This window comes from Taeniopygia guttata, chromosome 10, assembly GCF_048771995.1.
Source record: "Taeniopygia guttata chromosome 10, bTaeGut7.mat, whole genome shotgun sequence".
Taxonomy (NCBI): domain Eukaryota; kingdom Metazoa; phylum Chordata; class Aves; order Passeriformes; family Estrildidae; genus Taeniopygia; species Taeniopygia guttata.
The window spans coordinates 20,147,897-20,161,184 of NC_133035.1; the positions used below are offsets into that span (position 1 = coordinate 20,147,897).

Consider the following 13,288-nt stretch of genomic DNA (forward strand, 5'->3'; position numbering starts at 1 on the left):
CAGGCTGCAGATAACCTAATACATGGATCTCCTCAGCAGAGAACTTTAAAATCAATTGCTCAGATTTGGGCAAATTCTCCCTTTCCCAGCAAGTTCTGAACTATCCCCTGTGTGAGCACCAGCCTTTGCCCCACAGCACCAACATTCCCCAAAGAATGTTCCAAGACCTCTCTGCAATTAGCATCCATGTGACAAAGCCACCCAAAAAAGTGCAGTGACTGTGCTGTCTTCTGACCACAACCAAGTCTGTCTCCTCAAGCTAAAAATGGATATTATTTTTTGTGGGGGGAGGATAAATACACCTCCCAAGTGGCAGTGACAGAAAAGCCCCACTTCACCAAAATCAGTTGGGTGAGAAATGCAGGTAAGACCATGGCTTCCAGGTGTTCTCCAGAGTATCCATCCCAAAGGTTTTCCTTGTCTCCACCTCCTCTGCCTGCAGACACTGCTCGTGTCTCGGAGCTGCACTCATCCTGCAGCCCCTCTGCGCTGCAGATCCTCCTGACCACGAGATTTAGGATTGCTAAACCACATTCCCCAGCCCTGCCCAGCTCCAGCCAGGCACAGAGCAGCTCCCATGGCTCCATCAGCACCGAGGGACTTCAGGAAACACGGCCCAGCCACAAACCCCATGGATTAATCCTTCTCCCTGTGAGGGTGTGATGCCCTGGCACAGGTGCCCAGCACAGCTGTGGCTGCCCCTGGATCCCTGGAATGTCCCAAGCCAGGCTGCACAGGGCTAGGAGCACCTGGGACAGTGGGAGGTGTCCCTGCCATGGCAGGGGTGGCACTGGACGGGCTCTAAGGCCACCTAACCCAGCTCAGAAATACCAGCTGTAACTCAAAGCAGCTCCTAAGCCCTTCACAGCGAGCTGGGATAAAGCTGTGAAAGTGAGCCCAGCTCCTGCCACCACAGGGCCAGGCTGATCCTGTCCCCAGCAAAGCCCAGCAGGGACACAGCCCCTGTAATGCCATTAGCGGGTGACATAAGCACACAGGAGAGCACAGAGCTCTGGTGGCACTGCCAGCACAGCTCACACACTCTCAGAGGCCCTTCACAGAACCCCGGGAGCACTTGGAAGGGATTTAAATCCCATCCTGTCCCACCCCTGCCATGGCAGGGACACCTCCCACTGTCCCAGGTGCTCACAGCCCCATCCAGCCTGGCCTGGGACATCCCAGGGATCCAGGGGCAGCCCCAGCTGTGCTGGGAATCTGTGCCAGGGAGGGATTTCCTCCCACAATCCAATCCAAAGCACCTTTCAGAGCCAGGGCCAGGCTCACACATCCACCAGGCCCCACACCTGGAGTCCCTGTTCTTTCTCCAGAGGGCAGAGTACATTTGTCATCAGAACCAGCGTGTGGGCAGACACACCCTGCCCTCGATGGCACAAAGTGACAAACGCTTTTGGAGTGCTTTGGTGCGTTTTGAAACTGCACAGACTGAATGAAAGGGTAAGTTAGAGCAGAAAACTGGTTTTTAAAATGTTCCCCAAGCGCAGCTTCCCCTGCAGTGCAAGGGCACTTCACTAAACCCATCTCTCCTGAAGAATTTGGCTTACCCATCTGAAAAAATACTGCACATAGTGGGTTAAACCCCACTGGGGCGAGCAGAAATGGCAGTTTTGTACTTTACAAGCGTATCTTAATTCCCAGGACACGTCTGTCTCCACGTGTAAATGCTCTGGAGTGCCATGTGGGTTTAGTCTGTGCAAGGGAAAAGCAGACACAGCCTGAACACAGGGCTCTTGTTTCACCCAGCACCTTCCCACAGGCAGCACTTTGTGTTACCACCTCATTCACCGAGATCCTCCAGAATAAAAAAGCCATTGACTGCCACAAAGTGGGCAAGGCTTAGCCCAAAATGGGATAAAAACCAGCAGCTCCCTTAGGCCTGCTCTGGTTTGGTATGGTGCTGAAAACACTCCTGTCAAAACCTCACCTGAGCACTGTGCTGTGCCTGGTGGGTTTAAATGTAACTGCAGCCTGTCATTAATGAGGTAACAGCGTGCTAACAAACAGCTTAAAGCAGGCAACCACATCACCTCATAAACATTCCTGATTTTACCCTGCTCTGAAGGTAGTTTCCTCCCAAGTCAGCGTACCCCATCAAGATCAATTTATTAAGAATCAAGAAAATTCAAACTGACTTCTAGCTCTGTTACATGTCAAAAAATCCTCTCAAAATCGACATTTCCCACTGCAAGGAGTGAGAGGGCCCTCACAGCAGTGCCAGTTTCTCTCTTCCAGGCTGTGCCAGGGGAAAACCCACCAGCACCAGCCACAAGAGCTCAGAGGCTACACTGGAAGTGCCAAAGGATTCTGCCTACAACCCCTGCAGGAGGCACAGCCGGCTCAAAGAACTAAAAACAGTCCTGGTTTTGCTCTGAAACAACTTTCTCCTATCTCATGGCCAACACAAAACTCCAGAGCACTTTATTGATAAAACAGCCTGCCAGCCTTGAGGCACAGCTGACTTGACACCAGAAGTGATCGGAGCTGCTGGGGCTCTGCAGCTGCATCTCCAAAATCTGCTGAGGATGCTCCGTGGTACCTGGGGCCAGACTCACACCCACCGAGGACATCACACCCCCTGGATAAAGGGGAGCCCTGCAAGCCCAGCTCTGCTGCAGCCTGCCTTCACACACAGAGAAATATTTCCCCTTTAAACAGGGAGAACCAGGAGCAGGGTCAGAGTCCAGCTGCCAGCGGGAGCAGCACAGCTCCTGCCTTCCCAGGGCTCCAGGCACAGCATTAGCTGGAATTTCTGAGCTCTCAGGCAAGGCCCCATTGATTTGTGTGCTTCCATTCATGAAAGCATCAGGAAAAGTCGGGGTGATGAAACCTGAGGTGGCTGTTGCATCCAGCACACAGGGAGCAGCCCCGAGCGCACAGGGAAGGGAGCAGCAAACCCCAGCCCTGGTCAGCCACCAGGAAGAGATGCAAACAGGACCAGCCTCAGATGTTCAAGCATGTGCTTGCTAATATTAATATTGAAATACTGACTAAGTACTCCAGAAGTTGCTTCTACACCAAAGGTCATGTGAACTTTAAAAAAGAGATAAACACAGAGCTTATCTGTGTAATTATGTCTGCACATCAGCTCAGGATACTGAACTCCCAGGTCTGCACTGAACCTCCACTCTTTTAAATATCTTTAATTGCTGCATTCCAAAGTGATAAAGCATTAACTCTCCTTTCTATGGAGCCTGAAAATTACAATGCACCTGTAAACAGGCTGCACCACAAATTGCCAGTTGTGTTTCTTCAGCTTCACCCCAAACAAGCTCTAATTCCAGTTAACTAAATGCAAATGAATCACACAGAGGTTTTTTTCCAAGAACAAACACATTAGCACGAGCCTGAATAAAGCTTCCTGGAACCAAACTTGCTCCAAGGAACAACCCCAGGCAGGCCAGGAATGACATTGGAATATTACAGTGCTGTGGGTGCTTGGCTGCAGTGCCCGAGGATGCCAGGGCAAAGTCACCTCAGGGAGGGGGACAGGACAGAACTGCTCCAGCCAGCAGCAGCAACACTGGGAAAACTCTGCTGATGGGTCAGAGCGCTGGGATCAGCCTGGCTGACACACTGGTCTGTGCCCTTGCACAGGGCAGAGTCAGGACACAGTGCCACAAAAATCCTGTCCATGCACAAACTCTGCTGTGCCCCCATCAGCACCAGGTTCTTCTCCTGGAAATGACCTTGAACCTTTAGAGGGTTAAAAGTAGGTTATCAAACCCCTGGTTTTCACCCCTTCAGTGACTAATGTGCATTTGACAGCACGCTGGGGCTACAAATCACTGCTGACATTGGTGCTGCTGCACGTCCAGCAAGAAGGTGCTGCTGGTGAATTAGCAAATTCAAGCAGCAGCCTTCATTCCCAGGGCAAAAGGGGTCAGCCCAGAGCAGGAGGTGGTACCTGCTCTCTGGTGAATGGTGCATTGGGTCACCCCACAAAGCTCCACTCCTCCTTTCCCAGAGGAAAACTCACCCACTTAACAGAGCTGGGCAGCATCCACAGGGAAAGAAGTGTTGACACAGCCTGGAACAAGCTCAGCTGTCACTAACTCCAGAGCTTGTTCAGATAGTCATTTAATAATCACAGCTTATTATACCAGGGCAAGTGCTCAGGTGGCCCTTTGTTCCTTGCACAATGGTTTCCGCTAATTATATGGCAGGTTGGGTTTCTCTTAATTAAACAAAACCCAGCACCACTTTTCCCAGAGGAGAAAGGATTGGCAGGAGTTTTCACTTGTTTTTGTATCTGCCCATTCCCATCTCCTGCAGGTGCCCCCGAACTGTGGGGATCTCACTCCTCAGGCTGCAGCTCCAGCTCTGCTCCAAGCACCACCAGGAGCCCCATGTTTCCCAGGAATATCTCCAAATTCCAGGCCTCATCACAAGGGACAGCAAGGTTTTACCCCAGCTGAGAGGAGAACACAGCTGGGATTGAGCAGAGCTGCTGCCCCAGAGTTACAGCAATAAGCAGGTGCCTTTTCAGGCAGAACTCACCACTGCAAGTCCATCTGCAAAGGTCTGAGCAGAGAGAAGAGGTTTGTTTGCAGAACAACAAACCAACCCTTCCCCAGCTGGCTTCTCAAGAGAGACCAACCAGTGAGCATCTCACGGGTACAGACACAACTCCCAGCTCTGCTGAAGAACACGCTCCCTTACCACAGTCCAGGTCCCAAACGCACATTTGTAGTGTCAGGATGTGTTCTGGAATCTCAGAGGCACGGGCAGTGGGAGCTGCTGCAGTCCCAGTGGGATTGAGAACATTAATTAAGATCTTTCCTGGTGGATGAGGCGCCTCCTGTGACCTTTGTGCCCCACAGAAGCTGACATCCAACTTTCCAGCCTGCCCTCCTGCTAATGACAGGCATTTGTCTCACTGTGCACAGCACTGAGCAGGCTGCTCAGCTGATTTTCCAAGTACCATCAGCCAGCTGGAGTTGGCAAAACCAGGTGATTCCACTTTCAGGTTCTGTAGAACCGTGGAATTGGCAATAACTAACATGGTTTTTACTTTCTACTGCTTTTTGTGGCTTCCCTCCATCACAAATCAAAAATAAAGCCATTCCCAACAGAAAGCACATAACTACTAGCTTCACCTGGAGGAAAACTTCCAGAAGCAGGCTGGATTAGGTTTCTCTCCACCCCCCAGGAAACAGCCCAGGGTGGGGAGAGGAGAGAGGGATGAGGTTTCCCGAACAGGCAGCTCTTGTCCACTCCTTTCACACAGGATCTCCAAAGCAGCCGCTGGCAGGGCTCCCACCCACTTCCCCTCCTTCCCAGCAGAACAGAGACCAGCTTCATCCCTGCAACACCCACCCACCGTGGTGGGCTCGACCCCACAGAGAAGATTAAAAGTTGCTATTTGATGAGGTGCTGGAGTGATCACATAACCAAACTATGTAATAAACAGGGGAAATTAGTTTACTATGGACAAAAATCCCTGTTTTCACAGGATCTTGCTGAAAGCAAATTCCCTTCACGTATTTTAGAGTAACTTCAGCTCTCAAAGGTATTAAGGCTGCTCAAACCTCCTCTGAAGAGAAGGTTTATTGGAAGCGAAAAATCTCCATGTCAATTCAAAACCAAACACAGGTGCTGCCAGTCTTTGTTTGAATGTAATTACTGGGCTAATTTGAGAATAACAAACAGCTCTAAAGTACAGGACAGCTAATGAACACAGAGCAGTGCCAGCCCACGCATGACAAATCCTCATAGCAGCCTCATGAATCACTGCTGAGCTCGTGGATCCTGGGGCACGGGGATGGGAGCTGTCATCTGTCAGCATTGAGAGGAGCTGCGGCTGTCAGGTACCATCTCCAGAGCCAGGGCAAACAGCAGGATTTTGGGGAGAGCCGGGATCTCCCAGGAGGGCTGACAGAACCCAGCGCTCACATCCACCTCCCTGCCCCGCTGCTCCTCGCAGAGGAGCACAGGGATACGCTCAGGACGGATTCCCGGGGCAGCATTTCCCGAACAGGCACAATTAAAGATGATTTACCGCGCGAACAAGTTCCAAACACAGTCTCCTCCAGTTACACAGACCTCCTCCCTCAACAAGTCATCCGCAGGGATGAATGAGGTGAAAATAAAAACCAAGAAAGCCAGTTAAAGCCAGATAAAACCAGCCTAAATTTCAGGAAGCCGGGCAAGAAGGCACAGAGAGCTGCCATCAGGAAGGTGCGCTCGCAGAGGTGCTGCATTCCATCGGGGATGTCAGGATCGCAGTGTGGCCAGCAGCTCTGCCCGCTTCCCAACCAAGCAACCCTCCCTCCCTCGGGAGCGCTCCCGGCCCGCCCCACGCCATCCCACCCGGGACCCGCTCCTGCTGCCGGCCGAGCGAGCCCCGGGCCGGCTCTGCTCCGGCTCCCGAGGCTCTCGGGGAAATAAAGGGCTTCGTTTGTGCTTTTTAACGTGTCCTGGCCGGAGCCGGGCACGGGGAACCTGCCGGGGGGCGGCTCGGGGACCGCTCCAGCCCGGCCCGGCCTCCGAGCACGGATCCTGGCGGGGATCGTCCCGCGGCTCCCGGGCTCCCCTTCCCCGCGGCTCCCGGGCTCTCCCCTCCTTCCCCGCGGCTCCCGGGCTCTCCTTCTCCCCTTCCCCGCGGCTCCCGCGGCTCCCGGGCTCTCCTCTCCTTCCCCGCGGCTCCCGGGCTCCCCTCGCCCTCTGCTCCCAGCCATGTGCCCGTTCCCCGGGGAGCCGGAATCCTCCGCGCTCTGCCCCTCCGTGCCCCGGGACCCCCCAGGAGCCGCACCCTCCGTTCTCCGCTCCTCCAAACGCCGACCCCCGTGTTCTGCCCCACGCCAGGGGCTGGGACCCCCCCCGTGCTCTGCCGCTCCATTCTCCGGGACCCCCGTGCTCTGCCCCTCCATTCTTCGGGACCCCCGTGCTCTGCCCCACGCCCGGAGCCGGGACCCCCGTGCTCTGCCCCACGCCCGGAGCTGGGACCCCCCTGTGCTCTGCTCCTCCGTGCTCCGGGACCCCCGTGCTCTGCCCCACGCCAGGAAACGGGACCCCCGTGCTCTGCCCCTCCGTGCTCCGGGACCCCCGTGCTCTGCCCCTCCATTCTCCAGGACCCCCGTGCTCTGCCGCACGCCCGGAGCCGGGACCCCCGTGCTCTGCCCCTCCATTCTCCGGGACCCCCGTGCTCTGCCCCTCCATTCTCCGGGACCCCCTCGTGCTCCGCCCCACCAGAAGCCCGGACCCCCGCGCTCCGCCGCACCCCCGAGCCAGGCGGGGGCCGTGCCCCGTGCCCCGGCACCCACCGCGCTGCCCGCGATGACGGCCTCGTGCTTCTTCAGCCGGGACTTGAGGCTCTTCATGGCGCGGCCGCGGGCGGGGGGCGCGCTCCGGCTCCGGCCCCGCCGCGCTCCCGCCGCCGCCACGGCCGGGACGCGCCGGGCCTGCCCCGCCCACCCGCGCCGCAGCCAATGGGCGGCCGCCCGCGCGGGCGCTGCGGCCAATCGGCGAGCGGGGCGGGGGGGAGGGACTTCCTCGCGGTGGAGCCGCCCGGCCGGCAGGGGGCGCGCTGCGGGCGGGGCAGCCGCTCCCGCCCCTCAGGGAACCACAGAGAGGGGCGGCTGGTGCCCCTGAGGGAGCGGGATAAAAACCGGGAAAAGCACCGGGAAAAACACCGGGAAAAGCACCGGGAAAGGCACCGGGACAGGTGTACGTGCTGCCGGGGGGGCACCGCCTCCGTCCATCCCAGTACAGAGCTGCCGGTAGCTGAGAAGGCCGCTCGGAGCCTCCCGCTCACTTGCAGGACTAATGGCCGCCGTGCAAAAGGCGCTGTAATAAACACGATTTTAAAGCATCGAGGAGGTCACTGAGCAGAGCCCCGAGCTGGGCACGGGCAGCGCTTTAAACAACACAATTAACTCCAGCCTCGGTGTGAGCAGGTCCGAGCTGGAGTTCTGCTCCAAGCCCCAAGTCTTACTCACTGTCCCCTTCTCGCCCCATTACACTGCACTGATGACACAAGGTTTTAAAGCTTATTTGAGATTTATTTAATTATAGCCCATGGGTTGGGTTTAAGAACTTGCTTATTAGAGCTGGAACGGGGCTGTTTGGTCAATGGATCTCTAATATAAGCAAGGCTGGAGGTAAATGTCACTGCCTTTTAATCAATCTGGCCAAAGCCTGTTCAAACACTTGGGTTACTCCATAGGTGGCCCGTTCAGAAGGAAAGAGAATGTGCAGTTAAAAATGAACTCATTTTGTGCTCAGCAGGGTGGCTGGGGAGTCCAGCGAGCTCCGGAATGGAAACCTTCCCCTGGGCGCTGCCCCTGTGTCCAGCACGGATTCATCCCACATTTGGGTCTCTGGAGACGCCCTGTGTGTGCCCAAACGCCGGTTAAATTTGTGCTGTTTTTCTCCCTGAAGAGCCGTGTTTCAGGCAGCATTTCTCCTTTCACCAACAGAGCTCAGCACGTCCCGGAGCAGAAGCCACAGCTCTGGACGCCTCTCACCAAAAGTTTACCAAAAGTTTCAGCTTTACAAAAATACTGTCATTCTCAGGGCCAGGCTAACACCAACAGCTTTCCCTTTTCCCACCAAATCTGTGCTGCTTAAAGGAAGCTCCTCCTGATTCATTCCAACACGAGGGAAAGCAGAATCTTAAAAATAACTCCTTGCTCCCGAGTCAGTGCCGAGAAGCTGCCCGGAGCAGTTCCAAGTGCTCGGCCGATTCCGGCGCCATTCCTGTCCCCTGATAATCACACACATCCACGCCGTGCCCCAGCCGGGAGAGCCATGGCACTGCTGAGGGGATGGCACTGAGGGGGTGGCACTGAGGGGATGGCGCTGAGGGGATGGCACTGACAGGATGGCACTGAGAGAATGGCACTGAGAGAATGGAGGATGGCGCTGAGAGGATGGCACAGAGTTTGGCACTGAGAGGATGGCACTGAGGGGATGGAGGATAGCACTGAGGGGATGGCACTGAGAGAATGGCACTGAGAGAATGGAGGATGGCGCTGAGAGGATGGCACAGAGTTTGGCACTGAGAGGATGGCACTGAGGGGATGGCACTGACAGGATGGCACTGAGGGGATGGAGGATGGCACTGAGAGGATGGCACAGAGTTTGGCACTGAGGGGATGGAGGATAGCACTGAGGGGATGGCACTGAGGGGATGGCACTGAGAGGATGGAGGATGGCACTGAGAGGATGGCACTGAGGGGATGGCACTGAGAGGATGGCACTGAGGGGATGGAGGATGGCATTGAGAGGATGGCACTCAGAGGATGGCACTGAAGGGATGGAGGATGGCACTGCGAGGATGACACAGAGTTTGGCACTGACAGGATGGCACTGACAGGATGGCACTGAGGGGATGGCACTGAGAGTTTGGCACTGACAGGATGGCACCCAGCCTTGGGATCCAGCTGCCTTCCTCCGGAGCCCCTCCCAGGGAACCTGTCCCGCGGTTCTCGCTGCCCAGCTCAGTGCAGGGTAGAGCCTCAGGCAGAGCAGCTGGCACAGAAGCTGCCCGCTGTTGCCCTGCTGTCCAAGCAGGAAGTTTCCTCTCTGAGCACGTCTCCCAGCCCGATGTGTCAGGCCAGAACAAGACGTGGCACGTTGCATTTCTGGAGCCTGACTCGGTGTGAGTGGCGGCCCAGCTCAGCAGCCTCACCTCACAGTCCCCAGGCCGGGCTGTTCCAATGCAGTCGGGGCAGATTCCACGGCTGGCCCTTCCCTGGCCACGCTGCCAGAACTATTCCCTCATTCTGCACACTTCTGCAGGCTTTTTCTCACTTTGCTCCTCAAATTAATTCAGGCTGCTGCTGCTAAGATTCTTGGCACGTAGTTCCCACTACATCACCCCTCTGCATGTCCCATCCCCTCTAGATGAGTAGCTAGATGATTTATCATGGAATCATAAAATTCTGGAGTGCTTTGGGTTGGAAGGGACCTTAAAGGCCATCCAGTTCCAGCCCCTGCCATGGGCAGAGACAGCTTCCACAGACCAGGTTGCTCCAAGCCTCTTTTTTGTTTCTGGTCCCTGATTTTGTCTCGCTCCCGCCATCACTCCATTCCTGGCTCTTGGCTCCTGTCCCTCATTGTCTGGCCAGACGTTCTGCCAGCTCTCCTGGAAGTGAGACGAGCCAGGACAAGCCAGCCTGCCGTGGTTGGTGTTCCCAGCGCGTGGGCACCAAGAGCAGAGCACCAGCTGGGGCTGCTGAGATAAGGTCACCTCATGCTTTCCAAACAGAAACCTGGAGCTCCTGCTGGAGATGCGTTCCCCACTCTCCCCAGCTGCTGAGATCTCTGTCTGTGATTTTCCCCTTCAGAGCAGTGGTTTCCGGGGCAGGGGCTGACACTGCACATCTCCGTGCACTGACTCTGTGCAGGGCTGGTGGGTGCCGTGCCTCAGCAGCTCCCTGAGCAGGCAGCCGTGTCCCCAGGGCTGCTGGGGCACGCTGCCTGCACTGGCACACGCTTTGTGCCATCCCAGTGACCGGGGCTGGCATCTGAGCTTATGCAGCTCCCAAACCATCACCCTGCGTCTGCTCAAACTGCTCATCTTTGTGACAGCCTTCGCTTCCAGCAGCACAACAAAGGGGAGATTTATCCCGACAATGTTTGCCTGATAAGTGCCGAGTTAATGGCACACGAAATGTGCTGGCTGGCCCTCCGCAGGCCTGGGATCTAATTAATCTCTGGCAAGTCCCCCTGAAAGAGAAGCGGCGCTGGCCTGCACATGTAGCAGTCAAGACCAACTAATTGGAGCCAAACAGTACAGCGAGGCAGGAGGAAGGGATTGCTGCAGCACAGGGGGATTTCCAGAGTTGTGGTGCCAGAGCCTGTGTTTCTGCTCCAGTGGAAGAGCATTTGTGCCATTCTCGTACCTCAGCCAGAACCCAGAGAGCTTTGGAATCTCACAAAAGCACAGAGCTAGGTGGTCACACACTGCAAAATGAGGCAGTGCCGACTGTCTGAGTGGGTGAGGCCCATATCCGTAGGGATGTGACCCCAGGACTCCACCTGTGCTCAGTGACACCTTCCTGCGGTCACACAGGAGCTGGGGAGCCCCTCTGCACCAGCCATGGCCACATCTGTCCCCAAAATTAGGCTCTGGCTCTCAGCAGTTTGGTACGACAGAGAAGCAGATCACTGTGAATATATTCCACTTCTCCAGGGGGTTCATTTATCAATCCATTTGTAACAGGACATAAAAATCAAAGCCCAGCAGGACTGAAAGGGAAACATGCTCCTGGCTTTCTATTTCCACCTGGGTCATTAAATTACCCAGCCACCTCCTGCATCACTTGCTGCTTTAATCATGCGGATAAATGAATCCCCATGCCAGGCACACACAGAGAGGAGAATATAATTTTATCTCCCTTTGCTCTTGAGCCCGGGAGGAGTCCCAGTCTCCATTGCAAGGATAGAGAGGGGCCTTGTTGCTGTGGGGTGTCTGCAGCCCTCTGGGTGTAGTGTCCCCAGCAGGACACACGTCTGTCTGGTGTCCTGTCACACTACAACACAAAATAACTCACACACGGGTGATAGATGTGAGAGGGGAAAGAAGAGACCCTAAAGAGATTTTATTTTCTGACTCCACTATATATAGAATATCAAAAGTGACAGTGGATTGGAGGATGAAATTGCCACCTCTCCAACCACACTGGTCAAACCAACAGTCCACCAATTCTCTCCTCCCACAAAGAAGAATGCAAAACAACCATTATTTACGTGAACAGTGTGAGAAAATTCAGTAGAAATATGTAAACATCAGAAGGCATAGAAAGCTCTTAGAAGAACTTTAAAACTCTCAGAAGAACAGGGTGACGGTGTCCCTCAGACCTGTCTGGCCTGGCTGACTCCCACGTCCCCAGGGCAGCTCCTGCCCATGCCCAGGGGTGCCAGCCAGGTGTGCACAAGCTGCACTGCTGATGGGGAGGGCACGCAGCCCCAGGGATGTACAGACGAGCAGTGGGGAGGTTTAACAACACATGGCCAAAGCAAAGCAGGGTCCGAGCTCCAGAGAATCGTGGAATTGTAGAATTGGTAAGGCTGGAAAAGATCTCTAAGTTAATCAAGCCCAGTTGTCAACTCCACCATGCTCAGCACTAAACCTCGTCCTTGAGGGTCAGATCCAAGTGGTTTTTTGAACACTTCCAGGGATGATGACTTCACCACTTCCCTAGGCAGCCTCTTCCAAACTTTGATAACCCTTTCAGTGAAAAAAATTTTCTTAATATCCAACCTAAACCTCTGGTGGCACAACCTGAGGCTGTTTGCTCTTACCCTGTGGGTTGTCCCCTGGGAAAAGAGCCCAACGCCACATCAGCACCACTTCCTTTCTTCCTACTCCTTTCACCCCCATCTTGTCCTGGGTTCTCAGAAAGGGAGGAGGAAGGGAACATGTTTAGACACATGTTTAGACGGCAACCTGCCCTCAGCAGTGTTTGCACACTGAGCTCTGAGCCCGCCTGGCCCGAGGCCGAGCTCGGGAAAAACAAAGCGTGTGCCAACCTCGGGAGTGAGTGAGGAGTGAGTGCCCAGTGCCAACTTGGCTGCTCTCCCTGGCTGCTCACAGCTGCTCCAGAGCAGTGCCCAGCAGGCACAGGGAACGCTCACCCTGCACAGAGCAGTGCCAGGGAGGCACAGGGAACACTCACCCTGCACAGAGCAGTGCCCAGCAGGCACAGGGAACGCTCACCCTGCACGGAGCAGTGCCCCACAGGCACAGGGAATGCTCACCCTGCACAGAGCAGTGCCCCACAGGCACAGGGAACGCTCACCCTGCACAGAGCAGTGCCCAGCAGGCACAGGGAACGCTCACCCTGCACACAGCAGTGCCTGACAGAGCAATGTCAGGAGAAAGCCAGACCTCCCCTGGACTGGTTTGATCCTGGAGATAAAGCCTTAGCATGGACACAGTAAATGAGAGGACAGACAAACAGCAGGGATAAGGAGAAGTGATAAGGAGCCAAAGGAATGTAAAGATCAAAAGGAATTTAACTGGAGCCGAATGCTTTCCTGCACAGAGCAGTCTGGCCAGGGAGTGACCATGCTGCAGTTTAACTGTTTCATTTGCAGCAAAAGAGAGAGAAAAACGGGACTCTGTGGTGACAGAGCGTGCAAATCCATCAGAGCACTGGCAGAGCTGCAGACAGGTCTCCAGGAGCCAATGCTCCATCTGTGGGGAGCCAGCCCAGCTCAGGGGAAAACATCTCAAAGAGCTGCTGTCATCGGCACCTCTTCCTCCATCCCCATGGGCCGGCTGCGCTCCCAGGCAACCACGGCGCACTTTCCAAAGCTTTGG

The 13,288-nt window shown here is 55.3% G+C and overlaps 1 protein-coding gene across 2 annotated transcripts in view; it reads right to left on the reverse strand.

Annotated features, from left to right (window-relative positions):
• The window catches only part of UACA (uveal autoantigen with coiled-coil domains and ankyrin repeats), a 28,327-nt gene extending 20,897 nt beyond the window's left edge, over window positions 1–7,430 (reverse strand). For both annotated transcript variants that reach the window (XM_030281671.4, XM_030281670.4), the window contains exon 1: window positions 7,281–7,430. In XM_030281671.4, coding sequence (XP_030137531.4) covers window positions 7,281–7,337 — 57 coding nt within the window. In that variant the 5' untranslated portion in view covers window positions 7,338–7,430. The remainder of the gene's footprint in view (window positions 1–7,280) is intronic.
• Between the last annotated feature and the right edge of the window lie 5,858 nt (window positions 7,431–13,288).